The following is a 23,533-nucleotide window of genomic DNA, read 5'->3' on the forward strand; positions in this document are numbered from 1 at the left end:
CTAGCACTAGGAATCGGATCAAACATGGCTGCAGCGGTACCGTTGGCGCACACGAGATCGTATTCGCTGAATTTGTGCGAGATTTTGACTAGACTAGATAGGATTAGCTTTAGGGTTTACAAAAGGTCTTTGCAGATTCGGGCTGATATCACGAATCCAGGAACTGGACAGAGGTTTGATGAACAATGATGACCACAAGGCCACTGCACGCAGTCTTAAGGTACCCAACGCATCTTAGATCAAGCCTGGTTTGGCAATGTAGCCGCTCCTACCATTCCTACGAGCACGAAGCTCCTTCACCCTTCAACCCAACCGAAGACGCCATCCTCTCCGCTGCCCTCGCCCACGTCCCAACCCACGGCTTCACCACCACTGCTCTCACTCATGGCGCACGAGATGCCGGCTACCTTGACATCTCTACCAATCTCTTTCCGACCGGAGCCTTTTCCATCGTGAACTTCCACCTCGTCACCCAGCGTCTCGCCCTCGCCAAACATGCCTCTTCCCTTCAACCCCACGCTGACATCACCACCAACGTCCGAAGCCTAGCGCTCCACCGGTTACACGCCAACAAGCCCATGGCACATCGCTGGCAAGAAGCCCTCGCTCTCCTATCAACCGCCCGCCACATTCCCACTTCGCTCCGAGAACTCGCCCTCCTGTCAGACGAGCTCCTCTTCCTGGCCGGTAGCACTACCGTGACTTCGGCTTGGTATACCAACCGTGCCGCACTTGCTGCGATATACGCTGGTGCGGAGCTGTTCATGACGCAGGACAAGTCCGAAGGGTTTGCAGAGACGGAGGAGTTCTTGACGCGGAGACTGGAGGAGGGTGAGAAGGTACGCGGCGGGCTCGATATGGTCGGAAAGTGGGTGGGCATGCAGGCGGGAGGGTTGGTGGATGGGTTGAGGAGCAAAGGTGTCTGGATATAGGAGTGGGAAAGACGCAATCGGCTGGAGTTGGCCGTGGATTTTGGGCTATGCTGTACAAATAGCCTCTGCAGCAACGGGTATTGTACAGAGGGAGATTGTTAGGGCTCAGTACTCGAATTCGATTATGCTGGCTGTAAAAATTGCATGCCGCCAACATGCCTTGTCGCTCTCCGGCTCTCATTCTTCACTCTCCGCTTCATCAACCATTACAGCTTCTCTTTCAGCCATCTCGCTCAGAATCCTCGCAAAGAGGTTGCGCACCCTCCTCCACCCCTCCACAGTCGCTCTCATAGCCCACCACTCCTTCACCACCGGTCCAAAAAATCCCCGCTGTCCCATCCGTCTCTGCTTGGCTATCCCCTTAATCAGAGCAGTTGTCACCCCGTTGCTCTCGATGCCCTGATTGAGCATCTCCTCTATCATGTCGGCCATTCCATGCAAGTCAGAGTATTGCATCCACTTATGATAGAGTATTTCATTGTAAATGTCAGTGGACACACCGAGGACGGTTGAGATGGGTCCGCGCCGTTTGATCGTAGAGAGTACGTGTGGCGCGTAGAAGGATGTGGGATGCTTTCTGCGCATGAGCCGGAGAGCGTTAAGGCAGTACTCAGCGTAGTTCCTATGTAGGATCGAGAGGAGGTTATCGATCGGAATTGCTTTTGTTTGGGTTAACTTGGTGCCTGAAGTCTCTGTTTCGGTGAGGTCTCTCTTCGTAAGCTTGACGTCTGTAATGGCTTTCCCCTCTGCTTCTGCTTTGCGGACCTTCGCTGCGTGCAAGGCCTTCACTTTCTTCGCCTTCTCCACGAATTTGGTGTGCTCATCCAGATGCGTGATTAGACTGAAGACCTCCTTTTCAAGGACTTGCCAAATCTCCACATCACTATTTGCGCTGTCAAGCATACCCATCACCAGGGTTCTGTGATCGTCACAGGCTACTTCAAGCTTCGCCCGCTCCTCTTCAGTTTCGACCTCGTTCCCCAGCGTAGTGCCATTGGCTAATTTCAGGCGTTTCCAATCTCTCCCACTGAGCGCTTGATCTTGGTCACGAACCAGGATGTCGATTGCTCGCTGTCTCGGCATACCGGCGAGAAGAAGACTTTTGGCGGCACTGTTCGCAGCCTGTTCTTCTTGCATTCGCAGCTGCCTGATTGCATTTTCGAAGATGCTATTCAGATCCACGTTAGGGTCGTATCCCCTGGTTAGCTCGTCTTGGTCTAGAATGTCTTCTTCATCTGGCTCCGGGGTCGCGGGCTGTGAGGCGTCCTTCATAAGTTTATTGAAGACTGCTTGTTCGGTTGCTGTCACGGTTGAAGGCCGCGAAAATTGATCTGGCTTTTGAGGCTCGGTATGTGAGAGAGTATCGGGGATTTGGCTGTGATGGGGATCAACAAAGACAATCGGGTCGGTATTGGGGCGCCGGATTTTGTCAGCATAGGCCTGCCCCCGAGATGTGAAACAAAAGGTGCGCCTGCGTCTATCATTGTTGTGGACTGCGTGAAATGGTCTTGCTGACTTGGGCTCCGAGAGGAGTGTTCGAGTCTGATAGAGAAAAGGAAGCAGGGAGCTTGATTGGACACGAATGTGAACAGGGAATGAAGAAATCAGATGGCTGCTCAATGACATTCTGCTCAATAGCAATTTCCTCATCTGCTGAACAGGCTTTGGTGCTGGAGACAGTACTGTAGTCAATATCTACACCTTGGCCGCACATTTTTGCTAGGGCTGAAGTAGACTAGACTAGCGCGTCGCGGATCTGCGTAATTGATCGCGATTCCGCCACGCGCTCAGAACATCGCTTTTGGAGCATGCAGAGTAGTACACCGGTAGGCTTCTAAGACAGGTGATCACCTTACTCCCTTTCTCATCTGAACCTGCACCCGATCCATTCTGGACAGCCATTGGGCTCCAAGATTCACGATGGCGCCCGAACTCAGCGAGTACGAGCAACAGCGACAAGCAAACATCGCCCAGCGAGACAAACTCCTCAAGCAACTCGCCCTTGACGCCGGCCAGGCCGGACTCGGGCCTCAAAAGCCAGCGCCCAAAGCAAACAAAAGCGGCGCTACTCACAAGAGAAAGGGCCCCGTCAAGCGCGTCAAAGTCGAAGACGCTGGGCCAAGAAGAACATCATCGCGCCTACAAGGATTGACCGCCGACAGCGAAGTAGCCAAGCGGAAAGCCGAGGATGAACATGTTGCGACACAAGAAGCTGCGAGGGCAAAGAGACAGCGAAATTCAGGGGAATTGAATTTAAGTGATGTGGTGGTAGGAGGGAGAGATTGGGATAAGAGCGAGAATTTTTTGGTGGATGTTGTTTCGAGGGGTGCCAACCCCAATGAGCGGACATTTGGAGACAGCGAAGTTAGAGAGACTACAGACAAGGAACTTAGATCGCTGAGAGAACAGATGAGTGGTTTGGAGCTATATGATGGTTTCGAACCCAACCGTATAAAGATAACGCCTGAACGTATATACTCGCTGGGCTTCCATCCGACAACAGACAAACAACTGGTCTTCGCAGGCGACAAGATGGGCAATTTGGGCATCTTTGATGCCTCGCAGACATCCGAGTCAGTCAAAGCCGAAGATGGCGTCAAGAAAGAAGCAGACGAAGAGGAGGAAGACGACCCAGACCCAGCAATTACATCCTTCCATTGCCACACCCGCACAATCTCCTCCTTCCAATTCTCCCACGCCAACCCCTCACACCTCTATACCTGCTCCTACGACTCCTCTCTCCGTCTTCTCGACCTCACAAAATCCAAGTCCACCGAAATCTATGCGCCCTCGGACTCCTTGCTCGACGAGCCCCTTTCAGGGGTAGAAATGGACCCAACGGCTCCACATATGCTGTACTTCTCCCGACTCGATGGCCACGTAGGAAGAACGGATACTCGAGCGCCAGGAACGACAGACATATTCCAGCTTTCGGAGAAGAAGATCGGAGGCTTCTCCCTCAACCCTGCAAACCCTCACTTCATAGCTACAGCCTCACTGGACCGCTATGTGAGGATTTGGGACCTGCGGAAACTGAGCGGAAAGGCGTCGAGGCAGCTTCCAGCTTTGATCGGGGAGCACGAAAGCAGACTCAGTGTCAGCCACGCGGCGTTCAATTCGGCAGGACAAGTCGCAACGGCGAGTTATGACGACACGGTCAAGATTCACACCTTTGAAGGTATGGGTTCATGGAATCCTGGGCACAAGATATCGGATGACGAGATGGCACCTTCATCAATAATTCGACACAACAACCAGACGGGCAGATGGGTGACCATGTCAGTACTTTCCGCTCTCCCCTAGGATTGACAAGCTGACAGAAAGCAGTCTCCGAGCCCAATGGCAGCTCCACCCACCCAATTCGATCCCTCGCTTCTGCATTGGCAACATGAACCGCTTCGTCGACATCTACACCGCAAACGGAGACCAGCTGGCGCAGCTAGGCGGCGAAGGCATCACTGCGGTGCCTTCTGTGGCACAGTTTCATCCCACGGAGCAATGGGTCGCTGCTGGGACTGCGAGTGGGAAGTTGTGCTTGTGGACGTGATGCTTTGAGCGAAGTGTTAGCAGTGGACCGGGAACGGCGTGTAAAAACGGGCATTGGGCAGCGCTTTGTACATTTAGGGTGGAGCATCGGGTCATGAATCTCATGCAGCGCTCTGCACACATGGAGCCGATCATTTCCGCATGATCCTCGAGAACTTCCTCCCGAGTGCCCTCCAAAACCCCCTTTTCACCTTCTGTGGCTGCTCGAGACTCGGTACCTTATCCTGTCAACATGTCAGCGGCTCCCCTCCACCGTTCACCTTTTCCGGATCCGCCTACCTCTCGCTCCGCCAACTCTTGATTCACCACATTCACCTGCTTCGCGAGGTACTCGACGTGGCGATCCCGCTTCGCCAAGTCGTATTTGACCGCGTCCATCTGCTCCCCGAGCTGCTCGATGGTCCGATCTCGCTTCGCCAAGTCCTGTTTGACCACATCCATCTGCCCCACGAGCTGCTTCATCTCCTGCTCAGACGCGTGCTTGTCTTGCGCGATGCCGTACTGGAGCTGTGTGGCGTCGTCGAGCCTGTACCGCGGCTGCGTGACCGGTCTGACCACTGCCAGTCCTCTGTTATGCTCGTGGAGGAGGTAGTCTTCGATTTTCGCTTCCCATTCGGTGCTCTTGGCATCTGCTTGCCATTGGTGAAAGTCTCTGCACAGAGTATTCCGGGCCAACGAGTAGAGTGCCGCTAGGGTAACCTGCGACGGGTGCATTTCCGACATGGCTTTCAGGCGCTCGACGGCCGTGGCTCTCTGGAAAGTGTCGAATTGTTCAGTGTTGAAGCGCCATTTGCAACGTGATCCCGTAGAAACAGCAAAGCCGACGCACGTGGAGTACGGAGAACTCGGATCGACATCGAGGACTCTGTAGGGATCCCACAAGTCCCTGCTCGAGCTGACTGAAGCCATGATAACGAGATGGAAAAGTAGATTTGAAGTATTTGTAGCAAAGTATGAATCTAAAACCGAATGGTTTGCGAATGCGCTGGACAGGATATATAAGACCAAGAACCGAGGATATACTTAGCTAAGAGCCCGCACTAATCGAGAAGCGAGGCGGAGTCTCGCTTTTCGGAAAATAACTATCGAGATACCACCCTCGAGTGAGTGCTACCAAAGTTGATTGTGAACCGCATTCGACCGCCCAGCACGTGTCTGTAGGGGGTGGGATGTTACTTGAGATAGGAGGGTGGTATTCCAAGAAGTGTGTGATTGAATGGGTGGGATTCCGGATATGTGCTGCTTGCATTCGCTACGATCGAACGCCAAGCCTATCAGAAACGGAGAGAAGTGAGGCACAGTGCATAAGACGGCACACTCACCGGAGAAATGCGCAGCATTGAGGCGCAATTCCATATCGGAATGCCAAATAGAGTTGAAATGAAAGCAAAACCATTCCTACCGAAGCACTGCGAAGCCATAAAAATGTACCTTGCAAGGCTCTCTCCGAAACGCATGAAGTTCTAGACTTACAGGGACGATGCGACGCCATCAATGAATACTATTCAGGCCCCCCCCTGAGTCGTGCCTCCCACTCAAGGGGCCCAGATGGAGTCAAGAAATCATGGGTCAGCTGCAGTAGGAGTGTTCAACCATGATGACACAGTGATTTCCAGGGTCAGCACAATCTTAAAGCGTCCATGACATGATACGTGTCTGCCTAGACAGGAGCTGTCTATTGCGAGGCGTCCCCAAGCTGTATCTACATACCTCGCAAGGCTACCTGCTGGATTTGTCTCAGAAGATGATCCTTACTTTCCCTGCCTCCACGACTTATGAGCATATGTCCAACCTGACGTGCGTTCGATCTGTTCCAATGCCCTTTTCAAGCGAAGCTTCTTAGTATAGTACAACGATTTCGTGTCAGGCAACGATGCTTGGGTGTTGTCATATCTCTCTTGACAAACAGTGGTGGTCTTTGCAACGCTGACCTTGGAGATGATCTTCTCGTGGGTGACTTTGCGCGTGGTTTGACCAGCCCAGGGAGAAGAATCCTGGAAAGATATTGGACCGTAACCTTCTGGTGAGTAATCAGTATAGATACGTTGTGCCGCTGTCGTCATCCTCGAAACAATAGGGTTTCAGTCTCGAAGTTCCAATGGCGCCGTTGGTGCCACCCCTGGATTGTTCAAATCCGGTCTGGCAGGCCTTGACTGAGCGGATGTACTTCGATGGCTGATATTCCAGAGTCGTTACAGAATGGTGATCCCGGTTTGTCAATGGCTCCACTATCGTATCAGATATGGCAGATACAAGCTCTCTAGGAGAGGTAAGAGCGGCGGTAATTTTGTTCAGCATATTTTGAGCAGACCATCCATTGCGAGCGGCTTCTCCAGAGGCTGCCACTATACTCTTCTGATCGTTGTCCACGCCACTGGCGGAGTCTTTGGAGGCGACGTTGGCTCGGACGGCTGGGTGCTCCTGTCTTGCCGTGTTGGCCAGCCATGCTGTCCGCAGAGAGGCGCCTAAACCCAACGCCACGGGACGAGCTACGCTATTCCCTACGATCTTCCACTGCTCAGAGGGTGAACCTATAAGGACCTCATAGTCGGGAAAACCCTGCGCTCGGCGTGCTTCCATTATCGTCAGCAAACGGTGGTCATCCCAATGCAGACAATCACCACCTGCACCGTCATCAGGCCTGGGCTCTGTCATTACCGTGGGCATCAACGCATTTCGTCTCACTCGTTGCCAAGACTTTGAATCATGTCTCGATCGAATCTTCTCGTCCCATTTGAATGAATCGATCTGCGCCTGAGGCATATAGCCTTGCCTGAAAGCCTTGACGAAAGAGCAGCCACTGGGGAAGCGAGGAACACATGAAACGCGCACCCAGCTAAGGATAGGCAGACTCCTGCTCATACGGTGATCGGGGAAAGGTATGCAGCTTGTGCGAGCGTCAGTTGCTGGTAGATCTTTCGTGGCTTCTGCTGACGTGACGTAGTCAAATGGTGTTCGATTTCTGGTTCGCGAAGCGGTGGGCACGCCATTTGCCGTCTTTCCCAAGCTTCCACCCCAGACTCCATCTGGGTGTGAATGTGTTTGTGCAGGCTCTAGTAAAGGCGTCAAGCCTGGAGCTGCAATAGTGATGATGATCCTGCTTCGTTTCTGGGGAGAACCAAAACTCCAAGCGTCCCTATATTACAATGTCGCCGTCAGTATTGCCTATTTGAGGAGGTATATCGAGCCTTGAAACAGGTTTCGAGAGTAAAAAGTCCGGAGACATTTTTCATGACTCAAGGTTTGCTCCAAAAGGGGAAATATGGGCTCCGAAAATACGCACAGGCAGGAAGTTCGAACTTGGTACCCCATGCCCACTAGGCAGCAGACCACCTGTGCTAGCACGCTGTGTTTCTCATCGCCAAGAGCCATGCCTTTCACGTTCTCCATGAGAGCATATTTGGGACGGTAGAAGTCTATGAAGGCAAGCACCGAAGCCACCATAGACTCGTTGAGCAAACCACCTGTACATTTCGGAGTCAGCATGACTTCTTTGAGGCAAATTTCTTGAGTCGTAAGACAGCTCTCGTTAGTAACAGAGTATGAGTCTTTTGCTCTCAAAATATGTCTATCGACTCAAGTCACAGGATCGATTCGGAAGACAATGCTCCGAAGAGTGCACTTACTTTCATTGCCTTTGTTCGGATTTGCCAGAGAGTATCCTTGACAAGGACTGCCAGCACATATCACTTCGACCTCTCCAAATTGAGCTATCAAGTTTCCCCCCTTTCCCTCCAATGCTTGACTCAGATAATGATTCACTGATCCCCGGAATAGCTTAGTCTGATTCTGAGTCGGCAGGTTGGCTTTGTAAGTGTGGATCGCTTGGTTGTACCAATCCACCGCCCAATCAAAACGAACAGCACCACCCTCTTCGAGCCCACGACCGAAGTTTCCTCCACCACAGAACATATCCAAGCCCCGCATTCTCGGCTGAGGTGGAGCCGACGTGGGATCCCAGCCCTGTCTCAGGAAAGATGGCGACGGGGTTTGTAAAGATTCTAGGCCAGATCCGGAAGTCTGCAGATCTTGAGATATAATGTAATAGAAATCCGAGGCACCTTGACGATCGTAGGGACTGGGTATTCTTTGCTCTTCTTTTTCCGCTTCTGAGTAAAACCGAACTTGGCATTGTCTGTGGACGTACGCAACAGGAATGACCTCAGACCGGTCGGTCAGAACCAGTTCGTTTGGATCAGCATCATTGCACCCGTAGTCTCTCTTCCTGCGCAACAGTCGTACGACTCTGATTTTCCCGTCAAGACCGTCTGGATTGTGCTCGATAAGTACCACCGGTTCCAAATTCTTGCCCAACCGTCTCAGGCTCGACGCCACAAGCAAAGTATCTCCAACACAGTATTCAGGTGTTTCATTTACTTTGTGGCATCCACATCGGAAGTGTGAATCTTGCAGTGTGATCCAGGCACCGTCACCTTCGACGTATCGTTGACGACAAAAAAATTCTGTGGATGGACTCTCTGGCCCACCGAAGGTAACTTGCGGTTTACGGATGACTTCGCTGGCAAGTACTAGAGGATCCCCACAATTGCAGTGATCACCCAGAAACAGTTCTTGTGAGTACGGATAAAACATCTTCAGACACGTGGTGTCTCCAGGACGGTAAAACCAAAGCAAGCCCAAAGCTTGGCCTTCGTCGGTGTCTGAAATGCATTGCACATAGCCTTAATGATTTCGGAGTCAGCATGACTCTTCCGGGGGGGGGTTCTGAGTCGCAAAACATGTCTTAGAAGCAGAGAACTCTTGAGGCTTGTCTGACGACTCATAAGACAGCATAAATGGGGAAGAATTGCCTCGGAAAGTATAACGTACCAAAGTACTCTGCGTCATCGGTCCTCCAAGCGCTATTGTCGTCCTTCGGAATAGCCACCACGTCTCCGATACTGACGCGTATGGGCTGGCCTCTAGCCTTCATACCACTTGAACTCGGGCACAATGGAATACGCACTTCTAGCTTCTGAACTGCAGGACTGACCTTTGTGTGATTGGTATTTGATTGTTTCTCGCGATGAATGAGAGAGGTGGATGAAGATTGGCAATAGAGAAACTTTGCCCAGGGGAGACTCTCGAAACATTTGAATACATACGGCGTGACCTTGAAGTTTTCGGAGTCAGTACTGCTTCTTTGAGATCAAAGGGAGTCACAAGATGATATCCACAAGTTGACGTTCTTGAAATATCTCTCAAAACTCAAATTGGGATACAAATTGAGAAGGAATCGCTCCGAAATGTAGACGTACGGTAGTCTTGCGTCTTGAGACGAACTCCTCTCTTGCCGTCAAAGTGGCAAACATATCCTTGATTGTGGTGTGTTCCACCTGTTTTGGTATCGCACGTAAAATCCTAGGGTGTATCTCCTCCCATATTGCGTGCTTCTCATACTTTTGATCGACCTGGGCAGCTTGGAAGTATAGGAAATTGGCATGGGCCGTAACAACGCGTCGAAAATCCCGATCCGCATATTGCTCGAGCCAACGACGAACACATCTGTCAGTGGGGTAGAGATTTTGGAGCCACTCATAGAAACGATGACGAAAATCGAATAAGGCAACCCTTTGGTGAGTGTGAAGATATTCAACAAGATGCTTGGCAAGATCTGCCATCCATAAGAATGGCTCATGATACCGTTTGTACTCCGCTGCAGGGTATGTCAGACGATACCAGACATTGGGCCTCGTGCCTTCAATTGATTGTATCCAGATGTAGGGGCCCACCGTAGAGTGTTCCGGTTCTTCGTATCCTCCTATGGACAAGGTTTCGAAGGGAACTTTTTGAACGTATCTCTGCTTACCAGCGTAGCAGATAACGCCGTCAAGGTAGAAGTGTTTGACTGCGTGTTCGTTGATCTCGTGAAGTGACACCAATTCATTTGCGAAAGGGAATTCAGTGGCGCTGCTCTTGTTGTGACGGTAAGGCTTGTGGGGACGGTAGATGACAAATTTTCGAAGGTCTGCTTCGACAAAAGCATTGCCATTTGTGTCTGTATCGTTGTCGTCCTGTTCCTCCTCTTTGACCTGCCCACAATCTTAGCTTTCGAAGAGAGTGTGCTGAATTCGTCCCTTTCAACCTACTAAGATGTCTTGCAAGACGCTCTTCTCAGAGTACCTTGGGACCGATGGGACATGGCCGCTGTATGCTGTTCTGGGGAATACAAAGTGGGGTGGTCGAACACCAGTCATCCGCACCTCGCTCTTTTTCTCCTTGGACCAAATGGGGTCATCCTCATCTGGTACATCGCCAATGACATCTTTAGCTCTCACGGGATGCTCGTCATCTTCTGAATTAGACCTCTTTCGTTTTCGTAGATTTCGACTTGAGTGCCGTGAAGAGTCAGAAGGATGGAAGATTTGAGGGGCGGTTGAGGGAAGAATGCGGGGAGGCTTGGCGGCGGAACCTATCAAAAGCAGTCAGGGTTTCGAATCTACGCATGATGTTCATACACATCTGAAGGTAAATTTCATTACCACTTGACAGGCGTAGAGTTGTCATAATAGTTCGACTACCAATCTATCAATCCCTTACTCAAAAGAACCCTGGGAGGCGCGGCGTGAAATGAAAGCCAATTGCGCTGTGAATGCCATGAATTGCGTTCAGCCGTAGAAACCTATCTTTCAAGAAACATGCATACCAAACACACAAGATGCGTTGCAGGAGTCGTCAATGGGTGTGTGTATTGCAGAAATCGTTGACTAGAGAATAATGTTATGTTCACTTTTTCGTGACTCGTGAATATAATTCGAGGAGACGCGTTGGCGGCGTGTTCGCCAAGCCGCATGACGCTAACCCCCTCATAGATGTTTCGTTCAAAACTTCTCAACACGCACAGAGGCATTGAGTCAGCGTCTCAGTGCGAGCTCGAAAGATCGTATTTCTCGTAGCATCAAGGATGATGGACCGCTACTTCAGCCTCTCCACGGGGATGAAGCATTGCCAGGGCGTCTCTCCCCAACAAGTACCGGTTTTCATTAAATCAGGATGCTCAGGATGCATTTGGCCACTGTTGTGTCCAGTGAAGAGTAACACCAGATCGGCACATTTCACAAGAATTCAAGGATCTTTCGCAGAGAGGTGAGAGCCGAGCTGAGGTAGCTAGATTGTATGCACTATCTATATGAGAAGCAAACGTGACTGAATCAACTGCATCTGCAGAGGGGGTAGTCGCGGTCGAATTCAGGAATCGCTCAGACAGAATCCTTGGAAGCAGAAATCTCATGTTCCTCTATCTCATAACATCTTTGACTGGTGCACTTAGCTGATTCCTTGTTGACATACCTTCTTCCCTCTCCCCTCAAGGCGCGTTATGCGCATCTTTCGAGAAATTTAAGATATCACTCTCCGGTTCAATGAACTGGACCATTCTCCACATTGTCTTCACCGCCAACATCTCCGCCTTGCCAAAAGGGTCGACCTTCAATCCCCGCACAAAAGGGAGCTGCTTCAACTTGAGAATGGATTCACCGTCAGGGGAAGTCTTTCCATTAGCGCCAAAGGCAACGACGGCGAGCAAAGAACGGTGACCGAGGCCCCAACCCTGCTCCTTGGAATGGGCGTCGCTGGCTTCGAGTATCTGTTGTGCTAGTCGCTGTAGAGCATGCTCGTAGAGGTCGTACCATTCATATTTCAGCTTGTAGTTGCGGCTGATGAAGGAGCTTCGAGTGGTTGGCCAGGAGTGGAGATTGAGTGTAATTAGATGGCGTAGTTTTTTCAGGCACCGCTAGTTCACTGTTTCAGTATGGGCACTGCAACATTCTGCCAGCATGGCTTACTTGAGCTTGTTTGAATTCAGAGCTTGGATGAGCATCCGAAACAGACGTATCAGGAAATGTAATCCCAAGCTGGCGAAGCTCAGTGCACGCTGTGCAAATCTCATCCAATTGCTCGCTCTCGTACCTCATCAGGTTTGACACTGGATCTCGGCTTCGAACACCTAAGAGTCGCAGGGTCTTCCCATGGTGCGCTATCGCTGTGGGGTTGGGCAATCCACTGAAGCCCATGATATCTACATGCAAAACCTCCAATCCACTCATGGCCTCGAGTAGTCCGTCGAAGGCCTCAAGAGCATGTGTCACGCTCGTCTCTTCGCTATGGAACCAACGGATTTTCTTCAACTTGGTGGGGCGCAGAAGCGGCTTGCTCATCTGAGCGAACACAGTGTCTGCACCCCCGCATCCATTAATAAGCAGGGATTCCAGGGCGCTGAATTTGATGAATTTCATAAAAGTATCAGCAGCATACCGCAAGTCGATGTCTTCTATGCTGAGTTTCTTGAGAATCATCGGAGTGCACGTCTCGAAAGGCATCATGTGGCTAAAGACCGTCCTCGTGAGGAGACCTGGGCGGGTGCTTGAGTCTTCTAGATCACCATGAATTTCCCCAGAATACGCAAAACCAGAGGAAAGTTCTAGCTCGTTAAACTTTGTCTGGGTTTCCACAACTTTTTGACAGGCGTTTAATCGATCGACGGTGTCAGGGTAGAAATGCAGGCTCGCGGCTCCTTCCAAACTTGTGAAAAGACCGGGATTCTTTTCGAGCTCCGCTGGGTTATGTTATCAGAGTTAGTTTTGCCTGCTCGTTGGGGGTATATAGAGCCTTGGAACATGTCTAGACAGTAATTAATCCCAAGGCATGTCTCAACACTAAGCGTTCAACTTGAAAAGCGAAATAGGAACTCCGAAGATACGTACGCATGAAGTTCCGATCGACTGGTTCGATTTCGACTGCTTTCAGCCGCTTTTGCTTCTTCATCAGTAGTACCCAATTGTCCATTGAGAAAGGCTCCCATTCCTGCCAACTATGTAGACTATTAGCTTGATAAAAGCTAGAGAATGTATACTTGTTCCAAGCCTTCCAGGCAGCGAGATGGATTCTCCATAATATGTGTTTCGACGAATTTGCAGAAAGTGGAAGGCTACTCACCTAAATTTCTCAAGAATATCATTCGGCAAGAAATCCAGAAGCAACCTGACAGTAAATTGAGCCTGTCTCGCGGCACCCACAATGTCTTCAATCTGTGCATCTTCTTCATCTTCAGAAGAGTCATCAGAGTTCACATGGATATCCAGAGCTGGAATTGGCGTCTTCTCAAGCTGCAGGTAGACTTTCCTAATATGCTGAATGCCCGGATTTGATCGACTCAGTAGACCGGAGACTCTGATGTCTTTGTGGCCGCCGATGAAAAGCACTACTTTTCGATACAGCGGTGGAGTAGCGATGTCTCGTAGTCGCTTACTTGTCAGGCATAGTGACTTGAGATCTTCCGGCCGTGTGATCTGCAACGACGTTATGAACATTGGTCTAGATAACGGTTCAAAAGAGATGTGCAGTGGAGGCTTCTTACGTAGCCGAGAATAATGTTCTTCTTGACGTCGAGCGGGACATCGTTGAAGTGGATAGGCTTAGAGTCCATCTTTAATCAAAGGAAACAACACAAGAAGATGACGCCGTGTGCAAAATGCTCGAATGTGGATATGGAGCATATGCGTAACACGATGATGATCCCCTCCTAGAATAACGCTTCGAGTTTTAAATTGATGGGGAAAAGCAGCAGACTAGGACTTGACTTGTATATTCAATTGTTTATATATTCCAGGCACAGTTTTAGACAGGTAGAAAGATACTTCGCTGATGTTGAGAGGTTAATGAAGGAACGAAAGGGGAAAAAAAGCAGGATGCAGCTTGGGCTAGTCAACGTTGGGACGAGTGCAGCGGTGAGGCTGAAGTCACCAGCTTTCCGCAGCCTCACCTCTTTCACACAACTGTTCGACCTCAAGACAGATACATTCGTTGCTCAGGGTGATAAATGAGCGCCAATGGTTAGAGAAGGGACTGCACTTTTGCTTCGGATTTTGAAATACGCAGTTGAAGTGACGCTTGGCTTAGCAGATAATGGGCGTATGGCATGATTCGCTATAGTAGTAATGTATAGACTGTAATGTACCACGATTCGAGAAAGCAGATGGAGTACACATCCCTCAAAGCGCTCTACGTTATCAATGTCGAGCCTGTGGTTCCTCCAACACCAGTGCTAAACTAATACATGCTTTCATACGTTAAATAATAATCACTTCTTGCCTTTCCTTCCCGCGACTCCACCAGCAAACCTCCCAAGGTTCCCCAGACTCGACTTCGGCTTGTGCAAAGGACCACTGGGAGGTGCAGGTCTCTGCGAAGCAGTTCCTGCACTGGACGGTCTTAACGCCTGCTTTGGTACATCAGGCAGTGTCTTGTCCTTGACTTCTGCAACCGTAGTATTATTAGCGGATGTGCCATCCTCTACCTGGTTTTGCAGTCGATGCGCTCTCCTAGCCTTCTCCTGCACGCTTCTAAACTTTTCAAGCAATTCAGTCCACCTGATGGCGGCTTCTTCTCTGGGCTTGAGTCTGTTTGGGCGGTCGAAGGTTGCGCCGGGCGTTTGAGGAGCGCTACCAAACTTAGCCTCGGTGCTCTTCTGTCGGACGTGAGATACGTACGTGCGTGGCGCGATGTGAAGGTAGCCTATAGCGCTAACGCTATTCAAGCGATTCTTCAGCGCTGCGAATGCAGAGGATTGAGGGAGTAGCATGAGTAGCCCGTAGAGACACTTGTAAAGATGCGGGTACCTTTCTGGTTCTAGGAGCTGTAGACGGAGGTCTAGTCTCAAGTTAGCGATGCTCTCCCAACCTCCAGATGATGCACGCACACGTAAAAACGGGCGACTCGAGCAGCTGCACCAACTTGTCGATCTGGATAAGCATATTGACAGTCATCTCCAACTCCGCACTGTTTAGGTCAGCTGTAGCTAGTGCCAGATCATCAAAGCGGCCTACAAGATCTGGAGTAAATTGTAAGCCTGCTCATATGCTTGTGCAAGTAAACATAGCGAGAAGGTCGCTACCGCATTGTGGCACCAAGACCTGAACAAAGCGACGAAGAAGACTTGTCCATCTTTCGTCTCAAGAATCCGCAATCTCTTCCGCAGTTCGGCCAGCTCTGGCGCCGTGATAAGGTTGTTATTGAGATTCTGAACCATGATACTTGCAAACTCGACGTCCTCATCCTTCTCTAAACAGTCGGCCAAAGTCCGATATATCCTTTCTGCGCTCAAGCTCACGCATAGTTGGCGAATTATCAGGTTGCCTCTTGTCTCAAGAAGTCTTCTGTCAGTGCAGAAAAGCTGCAGGAGGTTGACCATGAAGGATGTGAAGTAGCCATCTTCGCTATTCTTTGATATCTGAGACAGCAGTTGTAAGTCGCGGGTGACAACAGCTTCTGCAGGATCTGACAATGTCTTCAGGAGAGCTGGGAACGTGCCGTCATTGGTGGCGAGAACCTTGCGAGGAGCCCTCCGATGTAGCATGATCAGCCAAGCCAAAGCAGCAACCCTAGTGGCTTCGTGTTCGTTCAGGAAGTGCAATGTGAGAGCACCCACGGCGGCTGTATAGTCAAGGTCAGTGACCGGTCTTGGTGGTGGAGGTGATGTAGATGTTGGAGGCGTTGACACTGTTGCCTCTTCATCCTTCTTGGCCTCAGCTTCTCCTTCAACCCCCTGTGGTAGTTTCGGCGTTGGCGTCGAAGCACGCCTCGTTTTATTGTCGGCTTCCTTAGCGGCTTCTTTTATGGTGGTTGTTGGGTCCTTCATAACGCCAGTCGGAATACGAGATGGTGGTAGTGGCCGAGCCTCTTCTGGGATACCCTCATCCGGTAAAGACGCAATATGATCCATCAAGGAATTGTTTACTCGATTCGCAGCTTGTCGCACGAGGTCCGCCCCACTAGCCATTGCAGGTAGCACCTGCGAAAGAAGTCGAGGAACAAATGCTAGGATGTCCTCTGGATTTATCTCGAAAAAGCTGTCGATCCAGCGTAGAGCGGTAAGCTGTATTTCTTCTTCTGCACTCAAGAGTCAGTCGAACAGCAGAAGGACAACAGTGGGGTTCATACCTGATGAAGAGTCCAGAAAAGCCACGAGAATCTCTAAGATCTTAGAATGATCAACTTGGACATCTTGCCCCGGTACCCAGTCGCCATCTTCGTGACCACTTTTCTCATCCTGGCCTCCCCCAAAGTCACCATCCACGATATCCGACTTCTCATTAGGTGTACTCCTGTCAGTGCGTATACTAGCACTATCACTTGAGTTGGATTGTTTAGCCTGGTCATCACTGTCTCCCTTTCGGCTTTCAGCTATTCCTCGTTTGATTCTAGCGATCTTCTTTATTTCGTTCAAAAACCTTTCGAGCGTTCCTTGTGTTGCAACATGTACATCTCTGTTGGGGTCGCTGAGGAACTGGAACAAGCCTCCTAGAAACGCTGGTAGATAATGGACAAGCTCCAGATCTGGGATGGTATCCAGTAGAGTGACCCATGATACTAGAAAAGTACGAGTGAACGGATTGATGACGTGAATGCGCTCTTGTAGCAGTGGTATGAATTTGGCGAGTGAGAAGGCCGTAAGAAGGTCAAGGGATGAGGCCTTATCAGAATCCTTGCTTGGGCGAGGACTTGAGACGGCTTCATCGGGAGATTGTAAGACAGAGACGTAGGTCGAGGCAGATTCAGAGACTATATCTTTGACCAGCCGATCAAGCAATTCCGCACCGTTTTTCACAGACAATTCCGAGTCCGCAGCAAGCTTTATGAATTTCAGTATGTGCTAGCTTGCAGGTTTGCGTAACTGCCTACCTTACAAAGGGCATCAAAAACATCGTTGAAGAATAGTAGTATTTCTCCTTTTGCAACCTTAGCAATATTGTACATGCTCTCACACGCGTAGTATCGGACCCTCGCATCTTGGTCGGTGAAACAGGCGAGGACTGGCGGAACAATCGACTTGAGGTAGCGAGCAACATCGTCCTATTTCCGTGTCAGACTTGCTCATCGTTGACCAGAGCACGGCTGGACTTACAGAGCCTAGTGCGATTGAAGCTGCAGCAAGGCCAATCAATCCCCCATTCCTGGCGTGCGGCTGATGGACTGCATAGGCATAGTCATGGCAGAGCTGCTCAACAATCTTGCCAATTCTCTCGTACTCCTTGTTTGCACTTGCTTCTCGAACGATCCTTTCTAGGCTGGAGGCTCGTAAGCAGTGTGACGTCTAAAGAGGGTCGCGCGAGGACAGACTCAAGAGCACCTTGCTTCCTTTTGTCATAGAGCTTGTCGTTAAGCAGACGCTGCACAGCGGGATCCATCGTACGAAAAGAGCCAGCTATCGAAACATCGTTGAGTGCGTAGGAGAACCCCAATGGGTATTGGCTCAGAAGCCTGATGTTCACATAAAAACCTTGGAATACCGCTATTAAAAGAGGAAAAAGATTTGCTTAAGCCGTGAGATCGCAATGCAATACCAAAGCCAGCCCACAAAATATCAACATGAAGAGAAGTAGAAGAAACAATCACTGTGCAGTGTGCACCAAGGGAACGAGGTAAACATATAGGGCACCAACCCTACTTAATTACCTAGCTGGGTCACAATCTCCTTTACCTCTAGGCGCCTACATCTACATGTTGAAGTTATGGTACTTTGCAACAGAAATGAAGAAGTACATTGTGGTTGATCATTACCACCTCCCAGGTAAAATGACTAGATGGTGGATAGCATCCTTGAGACTGAAACCTTTGTCACGCCCTGGAGTGTCCTTTAGGCTCACACGAACCTCTATGTAAAGTAGATTTGATAGCAGGATGAGCACACACGCTGATCGCATCATCTATCTTTGTTCTCTTGACCTTTTCAATGTTCTCGGTCTATGAAACCCATGTTCATGGTCATTCCCACTTCCTAGATCACGACCGCCACAATGTTTTGACCTCCCACTTTCTCCCAACCTTCTCGTGGTCACTTGGCTCACACTTTCCTTCGGAGATTTTAAGCAGTTTCCCGCCTTGCTTTCTTCTCTCTCCTCGGATGCCAAGCTAGTCACACGACTGTAAGGCAACGGCACGTCTTTGGCGGATCTCACTTCAGTGATTGGTATCAAATTTGACCACCGAGCCGTCTTTCCGTGGGAAGATGCATGCGAAGCTTTCGACTTCCCGGAGTCAGCCACCGAAATCTTAGTGACGCTTGGAGGGCTGGTCACACCCTCGACATGGCTCCGGGTAGCTGAGCGGGAGAAGTGATGCGAACGCTCTGACTGCGAAAGCAGATCGTCAATATATGAGCGCGGCAGTGGCGAAGCAGCAATTGCATGATGAAAGGATTTGCTGCTAGCCCGAGAGAATTCGCGTACGTGACTGTCCTTGTCTGCTTGAATTGGGTCGTAGGTGACTGGTGCTTCGATGGTTCTGGTGGTGACTCTCTTTTGCTGCTCAACGCGAGGGGTTTCAATTTGGCTTTCGGTCATGGCTGGATTACAGTTTCGCAGTCAGTCTCGCCTAGTTGAGAGGATATATGGAGCCTGAAACATGTTCCGAGAGTAAGTCTCCCAGGACATGTCTCAAGACTGAAGATCTGGTTCAAAAGAGGGAATATTGAATTCGACAACACGTACCATAGGCTACAACAGCCCCTGCTGTAGCTCCTAGGACGGTTCCAATGATTGCCTTGGTTTTGATATCGTCATCTTTCGGGGTTGATTCTGGCCTGACGCGAGTGACGACCGCGGCTGGTGACGTCATAATTTGATTGACGACCACCTTAGGAGGCTCTCGTTCTGCATGCCGAGCTTTGGAGTGTGGTGCTTGGACTGTCGATCTTGGAGCTTCGTCAGCTATGCTGTCTGCCACATCTTTCGTCCATGCTAAGACGCGGTCCTTTTCCGAAATGCGTGTTCCGTCCCTTTCGTTTGGTCCATCTTGATACATGACTCTGCTGAAGCTGTCGACGGATTGCGTCGAAGTGAGAGTAGTCTGTGTTGTTCCTGATGTGGAGTGAAATTCGAGAAGACCGCGTTTGAGGCTTGAGTCCTGAGGCTTACTTTTGAGACGACAGAGAGACTGAGCACCCTAGAACGAAGGCTTTTCGAAGCTTCGCTTTTTGCTCTGGTAACAGATATTGAGCTTTGCCGGGTATGGCCTAGGTAATACCAGGTCTTCAGGCTGTGATGTGTTGTAGTACGGTCCAGGCTTCGCGATCGTTGGAACAAGCTAGCGGGATGTAAGCAGATGTGAGGTGCTCAATCCGGGGTTCGGAAAAGTTATCAGAGTCAAATAAATGATGCAAATCTCTTACGTCTTAGCATCGATGACGAGCCTGTCGATCTCATCTTTCTGAAGTATACCTCTCAATCTGCTTAAAACCCTAAGGAGGAAGGTACTAACGATATGATGTCGGTACCTGACAGCTGCCCAAGTCACCTTGATTCGTGCCATGCAATTCGAGCGAGGCGTAGGTGCCTGAACGCTCCACCGTGGGGAAGCCACGTAGAGAACATGCAACTAAACTCGTGGGATGAAACGGAAGCCTTCGGCGCCAGATATGTTACCAATGAGAGGCCGCCATAAAATTGATCAAAGTTGCTTGCTTATAAATTAGCGAAGGTAAGGTACATGTAATTTTGGAATACATCGGCAATTAATAAGAGCGGAATCCCAGACGCGGAGAAGCTCTTGTACCAGGCAACGTCTCAAACTTGTGCTGTCTTCGTTTAATATCTCGGCGCGTGGTGCAGGCATAAGGGAGAAAGCAAGTGTTTATTTGTTTGATCTTGCTCGGTGAGCGCAGCTTGAGTGTTCGGTCCCACGTATAACCTCCGACCATTACTTGCTATGAACGGCAACAAGTAGGGCTTATGCAAGAGATCTCGGAATAAGGTCGCTATGTATGAACGGAAAAGAGAATGTGCAGCAGTTGAATGCTGCACGGGCGCAAAGGCGCCTTGAGCCTGTTGAACCCGATGTTCTTGTTGCAAAAACAGAGCCAGTCCAATAGTCTCAACGCAACAAAGTAACGATCCACGAGTGAGCTTTGATGTTGGTATCGCAGCTTTCATGGATGCCACACAATGAACCTTTCTTTCCGTTATGAGCTTTGCCAGCCAAAAGCCTTTGGTGCTGCACGCAGAACCAACAAGAGCCGTAGCAGAATCCTCGCTGGCGGAGGGGCATACTCACCTTGGTAGCTAGACGATGTTCCACACGTCTTCCACAGCATTGCAGAACTTGCCACATGCTACGCTAGCGCTCAAGCTGTAATTGCTGATGCTGATAGCGTCATCCTTGTACATATCTGCAAAATCGTCCTTGCCTTTAGCCATGGCACCGACGAAGACGCAAACGCTTTGATTGGGGCCTATGTCTTCGATGTAGTCTTTGACCCGAACGACTTCAGCATCGTAACTGAGGGTGACCTTTCGGCAGTTGGGCGGAAGGTGGTCCGTGATGGGGTTCTTGATGACTTTGAGTAGCTTCTCTTGTGAATTGGTAGAGCGAATGGAGAGCCGATGTAAAAGCTGTACCATGAGACCGGCAAAGCGCTTGAAGGTACGAGGAATTCGGACTGTGGGGCTGACTTCGATGAGGACACCTTTTGCGGTGTGGATGTAAATCTGTAGCTTTCCAGCCTTGTTCACTGGCGAATCAAGCAACGTAAGAAGGCACTAGGGGAGACTCAGTATCAACCAGACGGATGTTGAATGCGTTCTGGTAGATAAAGCAAACCTGATGCGTGATATCCGGCCGTGCGTCGCTGATATCTCGGTTCATCTTTCGCATAACTCCGATATGCTCGTCGCTGTTTAGCAGGGAGTATTTCTCGTCTCGCATATTCCCCGACCGTCCACCGTGTGATGCTTTGTATGTCTCTAGACTCGCATTGGACAGGACGACCACGAGTCTTTGGGTGTCTTTATCATTGGCGGCGATAGGGACGTGCTGCTCGGCGACAAGCTGTGGAAGTGCGGGTGGTGGACATGACTGCGTTCCTAGACAGCAGCTGGTGAGCACAGGATCCTAGTGATGGCTTCCCACGCAGCAGTCGTCGAAAACCATAACAGCTTACTTGGTCTCTTCCTTGATATCTCTTCGGGAGCCATCTCTCTCCTCGGATCAAAAGATAGATTTGGCAGCAGAACGCAAGAGCTCGAATTTTTGAGAATAGATAGAAAGTGGAGAATTTACAACATTGAGATGAATGCAACGAGGAGGATGATTAGTTGGCAAGCAAGAAATTGGCTGTAGCACTTTGTCATATAGGATCATAGACTGTCGGCTGTGTACTTGGCACCTTCTGAATGAAGGATTTCATGTGCCCCAAAAGGCAGGTTGGGTCAGATTTTGGTTGAGCCGGATCGCGGGCGTTAAATCCGCACACATGTCCGAGATTCTCTGTGGTGTGTGGGAGATACCCGTGGATAAAAAAGTCATCCACGGGGACTATACTTGCTCACAGCTTGCGGTAGCATTCATATCATGGGCAAATGCCTCCAATAAAATCGCATAAAACTTTCCATGGAGAACGTCGTCGCCTACATACACCCCGTCGCCGCCTATGAAACCCACGCTAATGCAGCACTACTATTGGAGGCTATACCGAGTTGATTTCTTTCGGTTTGTATTTGTGACCGAGGCGAGGCCTTTCATTTGACCATATCTTCCACCTTTACACAAATTAACGTCTCCCTTAGCACACATCCCCCTTCTGCTTTCAGTTATTCTCCTTTGAATTCTTGTTCTCAAGCAGCTGTTCCAAAAACAGAGGCCAAATGTTCCATCGCTTGCCATAGTGGCAAGAATTAGGATAACATTTCTGTCACATCGTCTCATCAACGATCATGAGAACTCAACGAGGTCATAGGGTACGTGATCAAGAAGACCGTGAGGTCAAGCGACAGTGAATTTTGTGTGCAGGATGGTGGGCTGCCAGCCGGGGCAATGATTTGATTGACGGTGCCACAGGAAATACGGGGGATGACGAAGGTGGTAGAAAGGGGTTGAGGAAGTAGCATAAGTAGTAGTAGCAGTTGATGTCTATACTCATGGAGAACATGTATTATTCCTGGGCAAGACGTTTTCTTCATGAGAAGGTGTATGCTACTTGACGATTCATTGCGTATGAGATGAGTGCTACAGTACAATGACTAAGTTTACGAGAAGTCCCCATGGATAATTATTCTATCCGTGGGTGAGACATGGTGTCCATGGATAATATACCCTATCCATCGATGAATGACATGCAACATATGCTATCTATAACCATCAAGAGTCCAAACCATGCTCCATGCAACAGACGTAATTCGAATATCACATCTCATATATGGGTTTTGATTGCAGCTCAACAGGATACTTTGTCCCGTATCGCCGTAGCCAAGTCGGCGCCTCCTCTTATCACTTCGCTATTTTGATTACTATTCCCCTAGTACTTCCTCTTCAAGCACTCCGATGGCCTCAAGGACACAGTATCCTGCTTCACGAATGTCGATCGAGAGACCGGAACCTCTAGCATGCCACGTGGAAGATTTGTTCGCGCTTGAACAGGTACAAGCTTGTAACCCTTTTGAAATTTTCTCCCTCGCGAGATTGCTTTCGGCCCCGGCTCCTCGATAGTGGTTGTGGACAAGCTAACATCCTTGACTACATCTATCTGGGATGTCCACTGGCGAGTCGAGGTCCTCTTCAAGTGGGATCATGGTCCTAGGTCATCAAAATCGGCATCTCGGTCTGTTGGACGCTATGCTCAAACGTGTCTGTCTATGCGAGTAAAGCATTCTTGGACTTTCTTAACCTTGCTCTTCCCGTAGCCTCCAATGATCGTAGCAAACCTAATACATGTCATGTACCTCTGCTGTGGGACCGCCCTTGATTACTGAGCGTTCCGCGCCTACTGGCTTTGTTGAGCGAAGGTCCTAGTGGTTTGATCAGCTCGCTGCTTATGACAAAGAGCTCAAAGTCGGGAGGTAGAAAAGGTGCTTGGAATAAAGCTGGCTATTAGTGTTGTTGGGGGTATTTAGTTCGTATTAGGTTCGATTCCTAATGGCGCTGGTACAATGGTGTTGCGGTGCTTCTTTATTTTCTATTAGCTGTATGGTATGTATGAAGGGCAGGAAGAGACATTGACAAGGCTCTGATGGAAGCATAGCAGGATGCTTCCTCACTACCTCAATCCTCTAGCAGCCTTGTACGAG

The 23,533-nt window shown here is 49.8% G+C and overlaps 9 protein-coding genes across 9 annotated transcripts; 2 read left to right on the forward strand and 7 right to left on the reverse strand.

The window, feature by feature from the left end:
• Window positions 1-185: 185 nt before the first annotated feature.
• On the forward strand, window positions 186-932 carry HO173_000880 (uncharacterized protein; the record flags this gene model as incomplete). Its single annotated transcript, XM_037302827.1, has 1 exon — window positions 186-932. The coding sequence occupies one exon, from the start codon at window positions 186-188 to the stop codon at window positions 930-932; it is 747 nt and encodes a 248-aa protein (XP_037170334.1).
• A 177-nt stretch (window positions 933-1,109) lies between these two features.
• HO173_000881 (uncharacterized protein) lies at window positions 1,110-2,558 on the reverse strand (the record flags this gene model as incomplete). The annotated part of the gene is made up of 1 exon (XM_037302828.1): window positions 1,110-2,558. One exon carries the CDS (start codon window positions 2,556-2,558, stop codon window positions 1,110-1,112), a length of 1,449 nt encoding a protein of 482 aa, XP_037170335.1.
• A 294-nt stretch (window positions 2,559-2,852) lies between these two features.
• HO173_000882 (uncharacterized protein) lies at window positions 2,853-4,479 on the forward strand (the record flags this gene model as incomplete). The annotated part of the gene is made up of 2 exons (XM_037302829.1): window positions 2,853-4,210; window positions 4,260-4,479. 2 exons carry the CDS (start codon window positions 2,853-2,855, stop codon window positions 4,477-4,479), a joined length of 1,578 nt encoding a protein of 525 aa, XP_037170336.1.
• Window positions 4,480-4,609: 130 nt separating this feature from the next.
• Window positions 4,610-5,387, reverse strand: HO173_000883 (uncharacterized protein; the record flags this gene model as incomplete). Its single annotated transcript, XM_037302830.1, has 2 exons — window positions 4,610-4,702; window positions 4,758-5,387. The coding sequence occupies 2 exons, from the start codon at window positions 5,385-5,387 to the stop codon at window positions 4,610-4,612; spliced, it is 723 nt and encodes a 240-aa protein (XP_037170337.1).
• Window positions 5,388-6,509: 1,122 nt separating this feature from the next.
• HO173_000884 (uncharacterized protein) lies at window positions 6,510-10,985 on the reverse strand (the record flags this gene model as incomplete). The annotated part of the gene is made up of 7 exons (XM_037302831.1): window positions 6,510-7,614; window positions 7,762-7,942; window positions 8,105-9,160; window positions 9,309-9,591; window positions 9,737-10,510; window positions 10,568-10,890; window positions 10,961-10,985. 7 exons carry the CDS (start codon window positions 10,983-10,985, stop codon window positions 6,510-6,512), a joined length of 3,747 nt encoding a protein of 1,248 aa, XP_037170338.1.
• Window positions 10,986-11,784: 799 nt separating this feature from the next.
• On the reverse strand, window positions 11,785-13,902 carry HO173_000885 (uncharacterized protein; the record flags this gene model as incomplete). Its single annotated transcript, XM_037302832.1, has 5 exons — window positions 11,785-12,210; window positions 12,263-13,032; window positions 13,181-13,287; window positions 13,413-13,765; window positions 13,834-13,902. The coding sequence occupies 5 exons, from the start codon at window positions 13,900-13,902 to the stop codon at window positions 11,785-11,787; spliced, it is 1,725 nt and encodes a 574-aa protein (XP_037170339.1).
• A 654-nt stretch (window positions 13,903-14,556) lies between these two features.
• HO173_000886 (uncharacterized protein) lies at window positions 14,557-17,662 on the reverse strand (the record flags this gene model as incomplete). The annotated part of the gene is made up of 8 exons (XM_037302833.1): window positions 14,557-14,917; window positions 14,966-15,125; window positions 15,175-15,254; window positions 15,302-16,364; window positions 16,416-17,106; window positions 17,157-17,327; window positions 17,380-17,542; window positions 17,595-17,662. The coding sequence occupies 8 exons, from the start codon at window positions 17,660-17,662 to the stop codon at window positions 14,557-14,559; spliced, it is 2,757 nt and encodes a 918-aa protein (XP_037170340.1).
• Window positions 17,663-18,181: 519 nt separating this feature from the next.
• On the reverse strand, window positions 18,182-19,277 carry HO173_000887 (uncharacterized protein; the record flags this gene model as incomplete). The annotated part of the gene is made up of 2 exons (XM_037302834.1): window positions 18,182-18,819; window positions 18,965-19,277. 2 exons carry the CDS (start codon window positions 19,275-19,277, stop codon window positions 18,182-18,184), a joined length of 951 nt encoding a protein of 316 aa, XP_037170341.1.
• Window positions 19,278-20,533: 1,256 nt separating this feature from the next.
• On the reverse strand, window positions 20,534-21,445 carry HO173_000888 (uncharacterized protein; the record flags this gene model as incomplete). The annotated part of the gene is made up of 3 exons (XM_037302835.1): window positions 20,534-21,010; window positions 21,072-21,334; window positions 21,412-21,445. 3 exons carry the CDS (start codon window positions 21,443-21,445, stop codon window positions 20,534-20,536), a joined length of 774 nt encoding a protein of 257 aa, XP_037170342.1.
• Window positions 21,446-23,533: the final 2,088 nt, after the last annotated feature.

The sequence above is a fragment of the Letharia columbiana genome (assembly GCF_014066305.1).
Source record: "Letharia columbiana isolate WasteWater2 chromosome Unknown Sc0000001_s0, whole genome shotgun sequence".
In the NCBI taxonomy this organism is placed as follows: Eukaryota; Fungi; Ascomycota; class Lecanoromycetes; order Lecanorales; family Parmeliaceae; genus Letharia; species Letharia columbiana.